Source organism: Sarcophilus harrisii, chromosome 4 (assembly GCF_902635505.1).
Source record: "Sarcophilus harrisii chromosome 4, mSarHar1.11, whole genome shotgun sequence".
Lineage (NCBI taxonomy): Eukaryota > Metazoa > Chordata > Mammalia > Dasyuromorphia > Dasyuridae > Sarcophilus > Sarcophilus harrisii.
In genome coordinates, this window is record NC_045429.1 from 237,453,325 (window position 1) to 237,474,459 (window position 21,135).

At 32.4% G+C, this 21,135-nt stretch overlaps 1 protein-coding gene across 24 annotated transcripts in view; it reads right to left on the minus strand.

Moving 5' to 3' along the window:
* RIMS1 (regulating synaptic membrane exocytosis 1) overlaps positions 1 to 21,135 on the minus strand; it is a 695,397-nt gene that overhangs the window by 229,204 nt on the left and 445,058 nt on the right. For 23 of the 24 annotated variants that reach the window (XM_031964645.1, XM_031964638.1, XM_031964642.1 and 20 more), the window contains 3 exons: positions 5,735 to 5,802; positions 5,041 to 5,151; positions 2,502 to 2,601 (listed from right to left, as the gene is read on the minus strand). In XM_031964645.1, the coding sequence (XP_031820505.1) occupies positions 2,502 to 2,601; positions 5,041 to 5,151; positions 5,735 to 5,802 (279 nt within the window). Of the gene's footprint in view, positions 1 to 2,501; positions 2,602 to 5,040; positions 5,152 to 5,734; positions 5,803 to 21,135 lie in introns of those variants that run through there. The other variant, XM_031964650.1, reaches the window with a different exon arrangement.

The window sequence follows — 21,135 nt, forward strand, 5'->3', positions numbered from 1 at the left end:
CTTCTTATAAACTGTGAAACTCTAATTCAAATTTGAAAAGCATTATGCTATTTCTGTTTATTGAAACCATTTCTTTTTATCTTGTGTTAATGAAGAAATGGTAGCAACTGAATAACTCCATATGACAATTCTTTTTAAAATTTTATCTACTTTATTTAATATTTCCCCCAGTTACATTCAAAAACAAACAAAAAACAATTATGATAATTATTTTAAAAGGACCTTATGTGTGCCCTTTGTTTTAGAGAAGCTGATATGGAAAAGTATATTAGGGATTGATTAATAATATAACAAACTTAATCCTTCCCTTTACAAAAGGCTCTTTGAAAATTACCTTTAAACGAAATGTCCCTTACTAAATTTCATTGTTCATTTGCATTAACCTTTTAATTGGGAAATTTAAAACAGTAAATGTAAAAGTAAAAACAATTAATGATCATAGATTACTGTGAATAAAATAGATAAGGTAAAACACTACTTAGATAAAACACCATTGAAATTGTGAAATGGAAAGCATAATTCATTTTTTAAAGTATTGCATTTATGTGCATTTTACTACCACAGTGGAAACTATGACAGATTGGTTATCAGACTGACCCCACAGCCAAGGAGACCTGGGAGAAATTCTATCTTTCAAACACCTACTTACTAAGTGTTTGACTTTGGATAAGTCCTGAAACTTCCCACTTAGGCATATCTTTTAGACTATAAATTGTAGAAAACTTGCAAAACTGCATTGTAGAAGGAATGTTTTCCTTTGGGAGTTCTGTCTAACAATAAAATTGCAAGTAAATTCCCTATCCTCCCTCCTATCACATACCTTTGTTATAAAAAGAGGACTATGGTTAAATTGTTTATGCATATTAGTAGTAGGTTTTCTCATTTTTGATGTGCTTTTTTTTTCTGACAAATTGCTATCAAAAACAAAAACATTGGGGAACTGATATTTCAAGGAAACCTTCAAGATTCCTCCCCAAAAGGGAAGGATCCTTTTTCAGTGCTGAATGGAAATTGCTGCTTGGTTGATCTCTTCTGAAAATTAAAATTTTTACCATTGGGTTTTCTTAGACAGGGCACAGCTGTATGTCAGGCTTTACCCATTTTGAGGCTGGTATTCCATTCACTAAACTAGCACACGCTCAGCTTGTGGCCCACATATGGGTATTCAAAAATTGATTATCTTCCTTATGTTGCATGTTGCATCATAATTGGTCTCTGAAAAGAGTTGGCATGGAGTCCCAGCACTTCTTCACAAACTAAACAGCAGATGGAGCAAAATCTCTGATTCTCAGCTTCTTTCTTTGTAATTACTGTGCAACATTTATCCCACAAAAAAGTTTAGGATCATAGATATGGAGCTGGAAGGAATCTCAGAGCCATCTAGCTAATTCTCCTCATTTACAAATGGGAAAACTGAGGTACAGGGAAGTTAAGTGATTTAATCTTTGGTTATGTTAGCAAATCATATTAGAATAACTTTTAAAGACTGCATTCCAAAATATTTTCTAAGAGAACTCAATTGTGAATTTAGAACAAATCAATGCTCTTTTTTTTCATGAGGTGACTACTGTCTCTTTATTCTTCATTGTCTCCTTACTTTTCTCCCACACCAAAAACTCCTCAAAATTTTTAATGTAAGAGAATAAGAAGAAAAATACAAAGTAGTCAACAATTATATTTTTCTTGTATCACCTAACAAAAAAAAAAAAAGAAGAAGAAAAGGAATGGAAAATAACAGTATGTCAAAAGTAGAGAAATAAATATCTTTAGATTTCAGTCAACATAAATTGTGTTTGGATTTCCTAGCTCATTTTACTCTATCATATGTAAAATCAATGGAAGCAACATTAACCACAGCCATAAATTCTAGACATGTAAATTTACTGAAGCTACATAACCATCAAATTGATTAAAATTTCCATGTTCTATTGTGAATGTGACAAAAATACAAAGGATATAAAGTGGGAAACCCCAGAAAAGTTATATCAAGTGTTCTTTAGAAGGTATATTTACTAGCAAATTCAGTGGTGTATTATTGTTACATGTACAATTATTGTTTCATAACATAAACAACTCTTTGAAGTAGAAGAATAGGAGGCCACTGAGGGAAATGATTAAAAATTGAGCACATTTTCACATAAATTTAAATCTTAATTGATTCATGCACTAATGTTATGAAGTTATCAAGACGATTCATTCCTTTCATATCAATGACTCTCCTTAAAGGGAAAATTACTCTTTTCTAGAAGATTGCCATTGGTCCATAAGAATGAGACTTGCATATACTGGAGTTTATTTCTATATCATTGCCACTGGCAAGTGCTGTCATTCATAGATTGTCCCCTGGAAAAATGCTCACTGAAAAATATTTATACTTAATTTTTCTTCTACATGATTTGTTCAGCATTCAAAGCATTAACAATTACTAATGAAGTAACAAAAGTAAAATGTTATATTAGATATATATTTTAAATATATACATTTAAAAAGTATCTCTTTACCTGCTCTTAGATGTCCTACTACATCTGCTAGGCTACCCTTCTTTACTTTGGTGATGAAGGCACCAAGACGTCCTAAATCAGTCATTTTTCCTCCAACAACCTAGATAATTACAAATTTGTAAGGTTCCAATTCTAATAATGCAGAAACAGAGGTTTATCAGTTAAACTACTACATTCTATATTAATTTATAACTCATAGGAAATAATTTTTTATTATTTAGATGCTTCATGATATGAAATAAAATTCTGTTATGTTATTTGATTTTTATCAAATTCTTAGAAAAATCAAAACAATTTCTTAGGTTAAAAACAACAAAATAACAAGAATTTAGCATTTTGTTTTCCCAAATGAAAAATCACCTTATAATAAATGATAGCTCTTTTAATTTGCTTTCTATAAGTCTCTAAGCAAAGCAAGTAATCCATACAATGAAAAAAAACATCAACTCAGATCTTTTAAGTTGGTCAAATAGTAATTGTCTAATTTACTTATTTCAGGGGCTAGTTAATTTCTTTTCAATCCATCATTAGAGTATCAATTACTAATTGGATACTAATTGGTTTTTGTTTCTTTTCTTTTTGATCCAGACTTTTTGATTCTGAAGTCTGGAGAACTTATAATGAAGAAAGTCCCTGTACAAATTCAGATTAACAATTCTCATACAATGCATGATTTTAGAGATTTGTCTGGGTTGGGAGGTGTGCACTGAGAGATTAAATATGTCTTCCCTAGGTCACTCAGCCGATGGGTATCAGAAGGCTTGTCTTCCATTTGCCTCTATGCATTACTTCAGTATAGATGCTTAGTAAATTGAACTGAAACATTTGTTGAAAACTACCTAAGATAGTAAAGGGTTTGATTGGATATTGGATTGGAGTCTGAGGTCCAGTTTGTTCTGATACACACTAGCTGTATATGTGACTACAGGCAAGGCATTTAACCTCTCAATTCCGTGGACAACACTTTAAAACTATAAATGTGTCTTTCTTATCATCATACAAATAATATGTGTTAGAAACAGAATTCAAAATCACATATTCAATATTCTATGGATGTTTTCTATCCACTAAACCTGCTAATAATTCTTATAATTCCCTGAATCATTAACTAAAAGTAAGTCTTGCTTTATAGTTATAATTGTACTCCCCTTAACCTTATTTCACAACCCTTCAGCTCCTCAGGACTTCCAGATACTTTTCTCCCCTTTCTTGGAATCAACTCCTGTCTGTCTCTGTTTCTCTCCCTCTCTCTATTTCCTAAATGCATACTCATCAATACCCAACAAGGAAATTGTGGTTATTTAGGTTATCTGGAGACTGGACCTCAACCAACCCCTCTCTTTTCTCTTAAAGGATATGACAGACCTCACTTCTTGTCTGACCACAATCAAGGGAAGAATACTGAACTCAATGTGCCCAGATACCCTGAAGGCAAAGTCCAGGTGGAATTTCTAGTTGATTCTTTCTTATACAATTTTCAGCATCATTTTTTCCCCATAATCTCCCCTTCTACTATCATGGAGCTTTGAGCCTAGTAGAAGTCTCTTTCTCTCTAGGTCTTTATCCACACCTTCTCTTCCTTTCTCTCTAATCCTAAAATAAGAATGGCTAGTTCAAGTCTGATCATTAAATACCTCACTCTAACTTGTTAATGTTTCTCTATAATACAACCAAGTTCTTGATATCTTCCTTTAAACATTGTACTATCACATAGCAACACACTTCTTTAAATTTCATATTTTTCCTCAAATATGGGAATTTAATGTTCCAATTTTGAGAACAAAAAAGGAAATCTCCAAGATTCACACAGAAAATCAATTTTCCAGGAAAGTGACCCACTGAAATCCCAATTTTTCAGGAAGTGCTAACTATGTAATCCTCCCAGTTATTATTATTATATTGGCTAGTGGTCAGTATAATATCACAATTTATTGGTATTCATGTGTGATGAATGACAAAACACATAACTTCAAGAATATTGACTTGTAAGACAACTCAATGATTATCTTATGAATATAAGTTTTTACAATTGCATTTGATGAGCTATACATATATAGTTTACTCTAAAGATACTGATCATTTCCTACTACCATAATCTGAGCCATCCTAAAAATGAAATTATTGAAAATTATTCTTCATACCACCTTCCTCAACTAGTATAACATTATGCTTTCTTCCCAACTATGATAGAATTGCTACTAGTTGAAAAGTAAACAGTAAGTGACTAATTAATGTTTTCATGTTACCTGGAAAAATTTAATAAAACTGGAAGTTGGACAATATTCTCTTTATCTAACATTATATTATTAACTTTTTCCTGCCAAGATATGTTTGCTTTAAAACATTCTTTAATTCCTTCTTTTTATTGTATTTTAATGCATTCATGTACTAAAATGAAATAAATTTTAAACTTCCTGGACATTTTGATAGAAAGCAAAATTAAGGAACTTAAAAAAATTTTTTTGCCAGAAATATTGGGTAACCTAATTTATAATATATCTCAGAAGTTGCTTATAAAATGTATTTATAAGATACTTACTTTTAATCCTAGTAGTGCACCCGATTCTTTGGGCATGGTTGTTCTCTTGTTAAGAATAACACGTCCAATTAGTCGGTCACCCTCTTTAGATGGTTGCCACGTTACAGGATGCTATTAAAAGTGGGAATAAAAGAAAAAATGGATATATTGATGGATTTTTCACACATGGAGAAAATTAATATGATACATAGCACAGTATAATTGTGATTACTTCAGCTAATTTTTTGTATAAGTAGAACTTGTTTCTAGGTTTATTAAAATTTGATTACATATTGTTTGCACTAGACATTTATCAAACTCAATTTAATTAATGACCTCATTAACAGAATGACACATTTGAAATGAAATTACTCTAAATGTTTAAAACCTATCTTCTTTTCCAAGAAATACATTGATTTTTTTTACAGTATTTTGTTATATAGAGTTCATGCAACTAATGGATTAAATAACTGGAGCTAACTATTTAAGGACCTTCTTTTACTTTAAAATTTTGAAATCCAGAGTTTGGTAATAATGGAGTTGTTCAAAGCCACATACTGAGATCTCTTTATTAAAACAATATAAAATTTCCTAACATACTAAAAATTTTACAATGAGGCAAAATAATAACAATATCTATATTAACAAGACCAAAGTTAATGATCAGCCAGAAGTTAATTGATGTCTGAAAGGTCTATTTCACTCTATTGCTTACCGAACTTATAGGAGATGTTTCCCTACTGGGCCACGTGGTAGGATCCAGCCAGTAATAATCCAAGTCACCTAAAGAGCATAAGCAGAAAGACATGGGTACTTTCTCAAAGTGGAAAAGGCACCAATACGTGTTGTTTCCTCAAGGTTTATTATTGAAATCACCTTAATTTTGTCCTTTGCCTTGACCTATAAAACTATAGTAATCTGGGAATATTAAAGTTAAGAAGATACTTGTATATAGCAATACAGAAATTAGAAGAAAATAAATTAACATGGACTGTTACTAAGACTAGATTCAGTAATTGAAGCTTGATTTCACTCTCATGGAATTGCCTCTATCCTATTAATTGAAATTATTGAAATGAATATTGAAAGTCAGACTCCCTATCTGATACTTTTATCATCTATACCATCACTATCATTTTTTAAAGTTGTCCTGTCATTTCCAAATGTAATAGTTTCATATCATACTTCTTTCTGGGAAGTATACATGATCCACAATAAAAATAAAATGAAAATGATTTTTAAAAATACCCATGCCAGTATTACCTTAGGATCTATTGAGATATTTTGAGATTCCCCATAAAGGGAATGAAGCACTTAAATATTTCATCATTAAAAGACCAATATTGAAAGAATATATGTGCAGGGTCTTAGTGTTTTTTGTTTGTTTATTTGCTTTTCTATGAGGAAAAAAAAAGAAGATATGGATGAGATGAACAAAAGAAAAAAAATTTGATAGGATAAAAATAATTTTAAATAAAAATATTTAAATTAAATTTTAAATATTTTAAATTTAAAATTACTGATCCAATTTAAAAGGGAATAAAACTTAGGGAGTTTTTTCAAGATCTCAAAAAAGTATATAAAAACTATTTGTAGAGAGCTTACAGAAAGAAAAGCAGAAAAGAGCACATTGAATAATGTTGTTGGGAATTGTGTTTTGTGAAAATGAAACAAATCCATTAAGTATCAGATTAGTTCAATGAAGAGAATAGAGATTCACACTGGGGCATGATATACGCCTGTTGGGATTCTTGACTAAATATTGGAAAGTATGTAAATCAGATTCCTTCATAGATCATGAAAAATAAATTTTGGAAAGAATGATATCAAAGATAGGAAATTATTTAAAAAGGAAAAAAATATATCAGCCTACCAAAAATATGTTCACTAAGAATCCCTAGCATATGGAGTTCCTATTTCAATGGATATACCCACATTTTTTTTTTACTTTAATGTACATGATATTTTAGAAGGCAAAAAAGAATTTTGTGTGTTGCATGATAATTCTAATAAATATTCATCAGTATTGTGTGGTATTATATTGCAACACCATAAACAGCTAACTGCTAGGAACTGAACTGATATACAAAACATTTCACAAGATCATTATGCATTCAACCAACATTCTTTGTCCCATATATCTAGTATTCATAAAAATTCAAACTCTATACTATGTTTGTTCCCAAGAACTAAAATTAATTTTTTTCCCTATAACATCACAGAGGGAATTAGTATCATCTAAAAGGAAGGTGTGATATGGAGGATAATGAAATATTTTTAATCAATTTTTTAAAAAGTCATTTGTTTTTTTCTGATTTGAAAATGCTAAATGTCTTCTTATCTTCAATATTAGGACACCTTCAGCATTTAACACTGTCATAGCTATAATAAACACTAACAATTTTAGACATTTATCCAAAAATGAAATAGCATCATAGCTATTTTATATAAAATTATGTATATTGTAGACATATACTATACAAACCATTAAAATTTGATTTTTCTTGATTTTCTTTCATACAATATAATTACATTAAGTTCTCATGTATGAGCATTAGTAATCAGGAAAACCTTAAACTGACAAATAGATAGATTATATAGATACAGATATAGATATATTGCCATAAACCTCATGAAAGAAATACTTTGGATGGACTCATAGATTTTTGAGTCAAAAAGGATCTTGATGGTCACTGAATCCAAGTTCCTTTCTTTATAGATGAAGAAATGAGCCCAGAGAGCTTAAGTAAATTGCTCAGTGTCCCACAGATCATAAGAAACCAAGTAGGAATTTGAATACAGTACCTCTGATTCCAGAATCAGTGCTCTTTATATTAGTATTACTAATAATTGCTAACTTTTTATAGCACCTGCTCTATTCCTGGCACTGTACTAAGTACTGTAGGAATATTATATTATTTGATACAAACAATAGCCTTGGGAGAAGGGTACTATTATTATTCTGCTTTTATAGATGAGGAAACTGAAGTAGATAAGAGACAAAGTGGTTTACCCAGAGTAACAGAACTAGTTAAGTAGCTGTGGTTTGATTTGAACTCAGGACTTTCTGACTCCAGATCTAGAGCTTGATCTATTACATCATCAGCTACCTACCAGTTTTTGTTTATTTTCTCTATCCCCATCAGGGAAGACAACTTCTAAAATATCTAAAGAAAATAAACCTTAATACCATTTATATAGAATATGAAAAAAAATTACAGGATTTCTCAATAACTTATTTTAATATTTGCTCTCTGGGTAAAACTCCTTTAGATCATATCTGAAACCATGCTACAACTCAAATCGACTCTTTTAATGATGAGTATTATGATAGGTAGATGGTCCAGTGGACAGAGCAATGAACTTGGAATCAGGAAGACTCATCTTCCTGAGTTAAAATGTGGCCTCAGACATTTAATAACTCTGTGACTCTGTCCCTTCCTCCTGTTTGTCTCAATTCCTCATCTGAAAAAGCTATAGAAGGAAATGGCAAACCACTCTAGTATCTTTGTTAAGAAAACCCCAAAATAGGGTCACAAAGAGTCAGACATGAACAAAATAACAACCATGAGTATGGCACCCAATCTTACATTTGTAAATATCTGTATCTTCATAGTCTAAATTAATTCTGTTTTGAACTTAGAAAAAGATAGGGAATAAGAATTGATATAGGACTTACTATTTGCCAGGCATAGGGCTAGCGGCTTGACATTTTTCTCAATCGATCTCTTCAGTCTTATATCTTTCTCTCCTTTATAATCTAAATTTTGAATCTACAATTCATTGATGATGGCCTCCTTGTTTCTCCTCCCATGAGAAAATGCCTCACTTTTTCATCAACTGTGTTACCTGCCAAACATTCCTGCCTCCTAATATCCATCCCTGGTTTTTCCAACTTTTCCAGCTTCCTTCAAGTTCCAACTGAAATCACATCATTTACAAGAAGGCTTTCCAGATCCTCCCTAAACTGCTGCTTTCAACCTAAGATTTTATCCTGGATATAACTTTATATATATATATGTATATATATATATATATATATATATATACATACATATATATGTATGTATATATATATATATATATATAAAATCTTAATATATCTTAATATATATCTTAATTTTATGTAGCTGATTTCATGCTATATCTCCTAAAAGGGGAGCTCCTTTAAACAGAAGGTTTTCCCTTTCTTTGTATTGTCATTGCTTAGCACAGAACCTGGAACAAATCAACATATATTTGATAAAAATGTTATTAACCTGACCTTGACTCTCCTCACTAATCATACTTATGATCATATCTACCATTATGACAGTTGTTAATACATTTGTTACAAACTAAATATTTTTAATAGCTATTTACTATAGCTTCAGAGCTCAGTGGATAGAGTGCTTAGCTTGTATCCTGAGGAAATCTGAGTTCAAAGATGAACTTGAACACTTATTAGCAGTGTGACTCTAGGCAAGTCATTTAACTTCTGTTTGTCTTATAACTTTCTTTGTCAAGAAAACCCATGGAAGGTGTGGTATCATAAAGAATCAGGCAGAATTGAACAACAAATGGCTTTAAATGGATAAACTTCTACTTTTGCAGGTAGCCATTAGAAATACTACTCCTCAAAATACACATTCAATATTACTATACAGAAGAGTTACTATAGTGTAATCCCTTGTGTATTGTATTCAGAATTTTTCATAGCAATTTCTGATAGATATTCTAATATCATCTATTAAATTATGAAACTTCTTTAATAAGTTTATATAAAGAAGTGATTCAACCTTAGATATCTGAATCTAAATACAGTTTATTTTTTTGTTTAAATTATTGTGAATTTAATGGAATCATTGACTTTCTGTATATGCACATTTGTCATCATAATCCATTTCCCTATGATTAATAATAAAAGGAAAAAAATGAATTTATACATTCAATACAATTTTTTCCTACAAGATTTAAATTTTCACACCTCTAACATTTCCATTATCATATTTATAATGAGTAATTAATACTATGGAACTCAAAGTGGCATAATATACAAAATGATAAATGTGTGGTGTATATTTATGAAATTCACAAGAAAATATGCTGTTTGGTATTGAATAAAATTATATAACAACAAATTTGCAATGACCATTAAAATGAAATATGGGAAAAATGAGTCCGATAGCTTCAACTTCTTGACAAATAAATATAATGCAAAGCCTTTGATACAACATTCAATAAAGCATTATATTTGAGGATATTGTTTATAGTGAGTATTCAAGAAGCGGAAATGCCACTTAATGAATTATAAGCAATATTGTTGACTTCTGCTAATAATTTTGAATATTAGTTCCTTTATATTTGAATCCTTTGCCATTTTTCTATCACCTTGCCAAATACCAACCCTGAATCAGTATTATAAGCTATATTTTTACTAACTAAAAAAGTCACATGTATAAATGTATATTGCCTAATCATAAATAGGCCTTCACTACTAGATGACAATACTTAATTCATTTTGATTGACTTTATCATACTCTTCACAGCAATCATTGCAATCTTTTCCAAGATTCCTTTACCACTCCCTGCCTTGTTCTCCATCTTCTTTAGTTAGCCTCTTCCTAATTTACTAAGAAAATAGAGGTTATATAGGATGAATTTTGTATTCTTCCTTATTCATCTCCTCAAAATCAACCCTTATTCTCTCTTTCTCTTTTGCTTACATTTCTGGTGAAAAGGTGAGCCCTGTCCTAGTCAAGTCAACTTTTCTTGGTTTTTAAATAGTTAAATGTTTCCCATTAGTTTTTGCTATTGTTTATTTTGTTAGTTTATTTAATAAAGAGGATTCTCTATTATTTTTGCAAACAATTTTTGTTCAACAAGCATTATTAAGCCCCTAGTATGCACCAGCATGCTATGTGATACAATGCAAAGAATGAAACAATCCCCACAAACATTTAAATGTAGAAGAAAAATACACATATACATTTTAGCAGCATAAATATAAAGTGAATAAATACAAATATATATAAAGGAGTTAAATGCAACATAGTGTTAGTAAGATGGCAGTTGGGAATAGGAAAAGCTTTATCCAGAAGATGGTATTTGGAATACATCATAAAAGAAAAAGAGAGACATTGAGGCAGGCAAGTGGAGAGAATTCATTTCAGACCTGGTATTGTCAACACAAAGACATTTAAGTGGGAGATGGACTCCTGCATAGAAAATGTAAAAAGTGGAGGGATGTATAAGGAGGCTTGAGAGATAGGATTTGTCTTAAAGAGAAGAATTCATAGTTGATTCTAATGGCAATGGAAAAGCAGTAGTTAATTAAATAGAGAAGTCAAATGGTCTGAATTGTGATAAGAAGCTCATTCTTTGATTCCCTAGTCAGCTAGAGTTTTTCTTTTAATTGAATATATAGTTTCTCCTCCTTTGCTGCAAAATACATAATCAATCTGATTGCCATATTGACCATCTCATGATGTCCATGTGTAGAATTGCCTTTTGGATTTTTGACAGTGTTTACTATGACTAATTAGTTATCTTGACAAAACTCTATTAAGTCTCTAATTTAGCTCAATTTTGTGTCAAAGGCCAAATGTCCATTATTCACAATTAACTTTTGCTTTCCTACTTTAGTATTACAATCCCCTAAAATGAATGTGATACTTTAAAAAATATATATTTTATTTTAGTGTTATATCTAGAAGATATTGTAGCTTTTCATAGAACTGATCAACTTTAGCCTCTTTGGCATCAGTGATTAGAGCATACTGTGATGTTGTATAGTTTGCCATGGATTTGAATAGATATCAGGTGGTCATTTTCAAGATTATACCCCAGTATTACATTTCTCATTCTTTGACTATGAGGACTACTTCGTTTCTTGTAAGGGATTCTTGCCCATGGTAATAAATACATGAAATAACCCAGATTAAATTCACACATTCCCTTCCACTTAAGTTCACTGACCCAAAGTGTTGATGTTTAATATTTCTATCTCCTGTTTGACCATGTCCAGCTTATCTTTATTTATAAATCTTATATTCCAGATTCCTTTATAATGTTGATCTTTGCAGTATAGGACCTTTCTTATGCCACAAACATTCCTGTAGCTGAATTTCTTTCAGATTTGACTCAGCTATTTCATTACAAGAGTTATTGGTAGTTATCCCTCCTCTTTCCCAGTAGTATACTGTATACCTCTCTACCTAAGAGGTTCATGTTCCAAGGTCATTTCTTTTGTCATTTTAGTACTGGTCATTGAATTTTCCTGGTAAAGATATTGGAATAATTTGTCATTTACTTCCCCACTTACCTTTTGTCAGAACTCTCTATGGTGACCTGTCCATCTTGAGTAATCTTAAACAGCACAACTCATAGTTTCATTGTCATGACAAGGCTGTGAACCATCACCTTGCAGACAAATGTCCATGTGGTCAAAGCTATGTTTTTTTCCCGTAGTATTATATGGCTATAAGAGTTGGGACTATTGAATTGTGCTGGAAAAGACTTTTGAGAGTTCTTTGGATAGCAAGGAGACCAAATAAACTAATACTTAAATTAATTTAGGTGTTTATTTGAAGATCAAATACTGAAGCTGAAGTTTAAATTCTTCAGTCATGTAATGAGAAGATAGCGCTCTCTGGGAAATACCCTACCTAATGTTGGGAAAGATTGAAGGCAAAAGAAAAAGGAGGTAACAGGATGAGATGGATAGATAGTATCATGCAAGCAATGAATATGAACCTGGACAAAATTTGAGAGGCAGTAGAGGTTAGAAGGGCCTCTGGTGATTGGGGTCACAGAGAGTTGGACACAACTGAATTACTTCACAACAAAATCATGTGGTCAGTTTTGTACTTAGGGAATATTTCTTTGGAAGAATGTATAAAATGGTTTGAAGTGGAAGAGACAAGACATAGAAATCAAGGACCTTTTTCTATAATCCAGACAAGAGGTAGTAAGGGTCTAAAATAGAAAGACAGACCTATAAGGAGGGGAGAAGAGAGAACAGGCATTTATTAACCATTAACCATAACCAACAGGCATCAAAACAGTAACAGGAACTATACTAAGCACTTTACAATAGTCAGTTGTGAGAAATATAGTCAAGATAGAAATGGAAAGATTTGGCAGCTGATTTGATATACAGGATAGGCAAGAATGAAAAGTCAAGGATAATAGTAGGTTAAAAATCAGGAACATGACAAAAGTGGGATTGCCTTTGACGGAAATAGGGGAGTTTGCAATAGGGAAGAATTTTTGAGGAAAGATAATGAATTCTCTTTTGGACATATTCAGCTTGACATGTCTCCAAAAAGTCCATTTTTACATATCAAAGAGGTGAATGGTATTCCAGGTCTGAATTTCAGGAGAGAATGAAGCCAGATGCATAGTCTATGAGTCATCTGCATAAAGATAGCAAGTAAACAAAAGGAAGATAATGAGATTATGGATGTTGAGTCAATCTAGCTCTAGTGCTTCTCCTATTAATCTTTTTATCTCTCTTATACTGAATTCATTTTTAATCATTGGATCCTTCCCTGCTGCCCATAAACATGACCAGGTTCCCCCCATACCATCCTTAAAAATTCCACATTTCAATATGCTATTATTTTAAGATGTCATCCTATCTCTTGTTTCTTTTTCATAAAATAGTAGAACAGGTTGTTTAAAATCAATGTCTATTTTTTAAAAATTCCCATTCCATAATCCTTTGCCTTCTCACTATATATGTATATCTGGCACTAGTCTCTCTTCTGATCTACAGTCTCATATTATGAGTTGCCTTTTAGACATATGGATCTGTATATCCTGTCCATATCTGAAACTCAGCATGATGAAAATAGAACTAATTGTCTTCTCCCCAACCCACAGTTCTCAATACTTCTGAACTTCCCTATTACTATTTAGGGAATCATCATCTTTCTGGTAACCCTGGCCTGAAACCATAGTATAATCCTTCTCTTTTCACTCTTTATCGCCCTACATAGCCAATTTATACTGAGTACTCTAATACCCACCTTTGTTAAGGAGGAGGTAGAAAGTAATCTGAGAAAGGAAAAGATTAGTAACTACAGGAATCCTCAAAAGCCTTGTTTAAAAAAGCAGGATTTGTACTGAAGTTTGAGGGAGGCTGGAGTAACTAAGAGTTGGAAGTGAGGAAACAGAAAATTTCATTATGAGGAACAATAAAAAAAGGTACAGAAATGAGACAGGGTATCATAGAATTGAATAGGCTGATGTCATTGAATTATAGAGTAAATTTAAGTGAATACAATATAAAAAGATGTGAAGGATAGGAAAGATCTCTATTGGGAATGTCAAATGTCAAAGAGAATATTTGTCTTGAAAGTAATTTGGAGCAGTTAAAGCTCAATTAAGGATAGTGTGTGGGCGGAGTAACATGGTCAGAATATGCTTCATAAAAAATGACCTTGGAAGATGAGTGAAGGATGGATTGAAGTTAGTTCTTGCCAGAGAGACTAGAAAGAAGGCAATAATTCTGGTGTGTGGTGGTAAGAATGGGAAATAAATGAGAAATGCTGTAAAAATGCAAATGAAAAAATATGACTTTTTTTTTTTATATTTAGAGTGAAGAATCATGCATAACAACAAGATTTGAGGCCTGGATGATTAAATGGATAATGGTTCCCTAGAAAGAAGAAAATCACAGGAAAATTGAGAAGAAGAGAGGGGTATTGATATGTATGTGAGGGGAAGACAAAAAGCATTTTGTTTTTGATACCTTGAGATTCAGTTAAGCACAAGTCATATAATTCTACATGTCTAAAAGGCAGTGGATTCTGGGTTATCTCTCAGAGTGCTCTCTGGTCCTAAGGGAGGTATGAATTCAGCTCTCATACTATCCCTGAACTCTCCCAAAGGAGTGAACTCCATTGAGTACTTGAGCTCTCTAAAGGTGTGAACACAAGTATTGTTCAATCAGTTCCACTTGTTTCAAGTTCTGGCCCAAAATAACTCTAAGATTAAATTAACTCCAATGTCTTTAACACTTTGTAAAGAAATGTCTTAACACTTTAGTAAAGATTCCAACATCTCCCCTTTTCTTTTGATTTAGAACATAGGTGGTCATAATCTCCTTGACTTCTTAAGGCGGTGAGAACTCCAAAAAGGTGGTCATGCCTTACCTGACATCTCCCTGACATCTCAGGAAGCTTGGGAGATGAAAATACCAAAGGAAATAGAAAATCAAATCAGATTAAGGGGTTTCTAAAGGGGCTCACTTGATCACGTGATCAAAGTCACACGTGATCAAAAGTCAAGAGAGATACTAGTATCATATATACAGATCTGAGAATTATCTAATTAAACCTATAGAAGTGGACAAGATTACTAAGATAGATGACATAGAACAAAAATAAAAATAAGGTCTAGGACATAGCCTTTGGGGGAAACCAAAGTAAATGGACATAACATGGATGAAGAATCGTCAAAGGAAACTGAAGAGCACTCATATAAAGAAGCACTTATAGAAATAGGAAGAGAATGAGGTGAGAACGATCTTAATAGGAATCTAGAAAAGAGGCAGCCCAGAAGGAAAAAGTAATCAACTGCTTCATAATATAGTAAAAAGGTCAAGAATGATGAGGATTGAGAAAATACTTTTTTGTTTTGTTTTGTTTTGTTTTGGAACTTTGGGAACAACAATTCAGTTAAGGCACAAATGAGTACAGAAGTTAAACAAGAAAGTATTTAGCAGAGTGAGAGGAGAGGAAGTAAAGGCAATCAATGTAGAAGGCTGAACATTTACTAAGAATAGGAAAAGAGATTTGGGAATGCTAGAATCCAGTGAGTGTATTTATTTTAAGCAGGAGAGATTCAAAGGAATGCAAAGAAGGATTCAGTAGAGAAGGAGAGACTGATGATGGATCATAGTGAATTCAAACTGCTAAAAGGGATGAGTGGAGATAAAATCAAGGGTACTTGTAGGGGGCTTGGTTTTGGCAAGGAAAAGGACCATCTAAGACAAGAGTGAAATGGGAAAAGATATCAGAAATGTTGTAAGATGAGGAGAGGAGAAAGAAACATTTGTGAATGGTCTTTTTTCCCTATGAAATATTTGCAAGATCCAAAGCTAAATGTGTGCAAGAGGTGCTATGGAAGGCTTAAAGATAGACTCTTGTCTAAGGTTTGGAAGAGTCATTTGGAGAATGTGGAAATATGGAAAAGAATATAATGTTTGTCTTAATTCAGTAAGGGTCCAATTGAAATTAGATAAGAAATTTGTAGTTGACCCAATCAGCTCAGTTTGGGGGTTTCTTCCAACTTAATTCAGTACCACATAAATAGGAAGAAAGACAATAAAGGGCCATGATAATCTAAGATGCAGATTTGGCAATTCAAACAAGAGGACCAGGAGGCAAGGAATGTAAGACTAGAAAATATAGAATAAATTGATTCAAAGAGTTAAAATAGGGAAGGCAGGAAAGTCCATACAGCCAGTATAGACATAAATGCCTACAAAGTAATAGAGAAAACAGAAAAGCTTTCCTCACATTTTGATTGAATCACAGCAAAAGCCTTCTAATTGGTCTTCCTGCTTCCTGAGACCTGTTGAAGACCTTAGCTTAAAAAAGTAAAGGTCTCCCATTTCATCTAGAGCCATTTCCAGTACTCCTGATCTATATCTAACCACTAGCCCCAGATGGCTCTGGAGGAGAAAGTGAGGCAGATGACCTTTCACGGCCCTCCCTCACTTAAATCCAATGTATTTTCATGTCATGGCATCACCTCCCAGATGTCAAGGTCCTCTTCAAGAACAAAGGACAAACAATAACAAATCTCTTCAATTCTTTTTCCAAAATGATATTCTTCAAACATACATCCAACCAAAACACTTCTCAATCAATGAACATTTATGAAGCACCTATGTACCCAACACTGTACTAATCACTGGAGATACACAAAGATACATAAGACAGAACCTGCTTTGAAGAAGTTTATAACCTAATGGAAAATATACAATATAATAGGGAGAAAGGGTAGCTAGGAGACACAATGAATAAAGTGCCTGGCCTGGAGGTAGGAAAACGTCTTCCTGAGTTCAAATCTGGCCTCAGACACTAGCTGCATTACCTTGGGCAAATCACTTAACCCTGTTTGCCTCAGTTTCCACAACTGTAAAGTAAGTTGAAGAAGGAATGACAAATCATTCCAATATCTTTGATAAGAAAACCCCAAATCAGATCCTTGAGGGCAAGGGACTATGTCTTTTAATCTTTTTGTTTCCAGGACCAAGGACAAGGCATGTACATAGTCAGCAGTTAATGAATGCTTGTTAAAATTAATTGAATCAGGCAAATATTATTTTTTAAATAGCTTTTTATTTAGAAGTTATATGCATGGATAATTTTATAGCATTGACATTTGCCAAACCTTTTGTTCCAATTTTCCCCCCCCTTCCCCCATCTCCTCCCCCAGATGGCAGGTTGACCAATACATGTTAAATATGTTAAAGTATAAACTAAATACAAAATAAGTATACATGTCCAAACAGTTATTTTGCTGTACAAAAAGAATCAGACTCTGAAATGGTATATAATTAGCCTGTGAAGGAAATCAAAAAGGAAGGCAGACAAAAATAGAGGGATTGGGAATTCTATGTAATGGTTCTTAGTCATCTCCCAGAATCCTCCGCTGGGTGTAGCTGGTTCAATTCATTACTGCTCTATTGGAACTGATTTAGTTCATCTCATTGCTGAAGATGGCTAAGTCCATCAGAACTGATCATCATATAGTATTGTTGTTGAAGTGTATAATGATCTCCTGGTCCTGCTCATTTCACTTAGCATCAGTTCATGTAAGTCTCTCCAGGCCTTTCTGAAATCATCCTGTTGGTCATTTCTTACCGAACAATAATATTCCATAATATTCATATACCACAATTTATTCAGCCATTCTCCAATTGATGGGCATCCACTCAGTTTCCATTTTCTGCCCACTAAAAAGAGGGCTTCCACAAACTTTCTTGCACATACAGGACCCTTTCCCTTCTTTAAAATCTCTTTGGGATATAAAACCAGTAGTAACACTGCTGGATCAAAGGGTACGCACAGTTTAATAACTCTTTCAGCATAGTTCCAAATTGTTCTCCAGAATGCCTATGTCTTTTAATCTTTTTGTTTCCACCAATTCCACCAATAATGTATTAGTGTCCCTGTTTTCCCACATCCCCTCCAACATTCCACATTATCTTTCCCTGTCATTCTAGCCAATCTGACAGGTTTGTAGTGGTATCTCAGAGTTGTCTTAATTTGCATTTCTCTGATTAATAGTGACTTGGAGCATTTTTTCATATAACTAGACATAGTTTTAATTTCTTCAGCTGAGAATTGTCTGTTCATATTCTTTGATCATTTATCAATTGGAGAATGGCTTGCTTTCTTACAAATTAGTCAATTCTCTATATATTTTGGAAATGAGGCCTTTATCAGAACCTTTAACTGTGAAAATGGTTTCCCAGTTTGTTGCTTCCCTTCTAATCTTGTTTGCGTTTGTTTTGTTTGTACAAAGGCTTTTTAATTTGATATAATCAAAATTTTCTATTTTGTGATCAATAATGATCTCTAGTTCTTCTTTCATCATAAATTCCTTCCTCTTCCACAGGTCCGAGAGGTAAACTATGCTGTGTTCCTCTAATTTATTTATAATCTCATTCTTTATGCCTAGGTCATGGACCCATTTTGACCTTATCTTGGTGTATGGTATTAAGTGTGGGTCAATGCCTAGTTTCTACCATACTAGTTTCCAATTTTCCCAGAAATTTTTGTCAAACAGTGAGTTCTTATCCCAAAAGCTGGGGTCTTTGGGCTTGTCAAACACTAGAGTATTAAAACATTGACTGGTTTTTCCTTTGAACCTAATCTATTCCACTGATCAACTGGTCTATTTCTTAGTCAATACCAAATGATTTTGGTAACTCCTGCTTTATAATATAATTTTAGATCTGGTACAGCTAGGCCATCTTCACTTGATTTTTTTTTTTTCATTAATTCCCTTGAAATTCTTGACCTTTTGTTTTTCCATATGAAGTTGGTTGTTATTTTTTCTAAGTCATTGCAATAGTTTTTTGGGAGTCTGATTGGTATAGCGCCAAATAAATGGATTAGTTTAGGTAGTATTGTCATCTTTATTATATTTGCTTGCCCTATTCAAGAGCATTTAATATTTTTCCAATTGGTTAGATTTGACTTTATTATGGAAAGTGTTTTGTAGTTTTGCTCATATAGTTCCTGATTTTCCCTTGGCAGATAGAATGCTAAATATTTTATACTATCGGTAGTTACTTTAAATGGAATTGCTCTTTGTAACTCTAACTGTTGGGTTTTGTTAGTGATATATAAAAATGTCAATGACTTATGTGGGTTTATTTTGTATCCTACAACTTTGCTAAAGGTGTGGATTATTTCTAATAGCTTTTCAGTAGAATCTCTGGGGTTCTCTAAGTATACTATCATATCATCTGCAAAGACTGATTGATAATTTGGTTTCCTCATTACCTACTCTAATTTCTTTAATCACTTTCTCAACTCTTATTGCCAAGGCTAGCATTTCTAATATAATATTGAATAGTAATGGTGATAGTGGGCAACCTTGTTTCACTCCTGATCTTACTGGGAATGGTTGCAGTTTGTCCTCATTGCATATGATGCTTACTGTTGGTTTTAAATAGATGCTACTGATTATTTTAAGGAAAAGTCCATTTATTCCTATACTCTCAAGTGTTTTTAATAGGAATGGATGTTGGATTTTATCAAATGCGTTTTCTGCATCTATTGAGATAATCATATGGTTTTTTGCTAAATTGGCTATTAATATGGCCAATTATACTGATAGTTTTCCTAATATTGAACCAGCCCCGCATTTCAGGCAAATATTCTTAAAGAGAATTTGGTTCTTTCCCAAGAAAACTATAATATATCCACTTTGGATTTAGTTATTTATGCATGACATAAAAATGATTTCTATGATTTAAAAAGTGATAGCTCCTTACATTTGTCCCTAGAAGATAATATATCCCATAAGGAGACAGCCACCATCAAATAAACAAAAATACCAACATAATAATAATAATTACCAATAAAATAACTAATAATAATAATAATTAAAATTTGCAATGCAAAATTTGTGAATACCAAGAATTGTATGAAGGAAAATTAATTCTTCTGGAAGTTTCACATGTCCGATGTAGATTTAGCTAACATCTATCAAATGAATAGAACCAAATGTTTTATATATTTAAGATAGAAGTAGTGAAAAAATACCCACCAAACCGAGCAGTTGCGGCAATGCTAAAGTTTCTCATCATTAATCTCATCATTAATAGAAGAGGTTCTATTATTTGAGTAATTAATCAATCAACAAACAATTTTTAAGTGCTAGCTATGCACCAGATATCAAGCTAGGTACTGGAAATAGAAATATGAAACAGTTCCTGCTCTCTGGGAGCTTACATTCTAAATCTGTGGTCTATTGTCAAATTCAAAACAAAAGGGCTATCATAACAGATTTAATAAAGTTTATCTGTTTACATTCCTATATGGGAGGATGATACTTATAACTCATTAGAATTTTTTCATTATTATGGCAGTTAGAAAGAATATATATAAAAAGAGAGAACAGGTATGAGTTGAATATGAAAACATAATATCTAAAAAAAACAAAATTAAGAGGTGAGAGAAGAATGTAATGGAAGAAAGGAAAAGAGAGAATTGGAATAGTATAAATTATCTGCTATAAAAGGGGTAATAAAAAATTTTTACAGTTGAGGGGAAGAAGGGAAGGGAAGGGGTAGTAAGTAAACCTTTCATTAGAATTGACTTAAAGAATAAATAGCATAAAAATCAATATGGGTACAGAAATCTATCATACCCTGCAGGAAAGGACATATGAGAAGAGGGAAGGATAAAAGAATAGAGGATACATTGGGAGAAAGAGTAGTCAGTAGCAAAAAAATTTTTAGAAGTAATAGGATGAAAGAAGAGAAATAATAGAATAAATAGGGGAAAATACAATTAGCAATACCATTGTGAAAAGAATTTTGAAGCAAGCTTCTCTGATAAGGTATCATTTCTCAAACATAGGGGAACCAAATTAAATTTATAA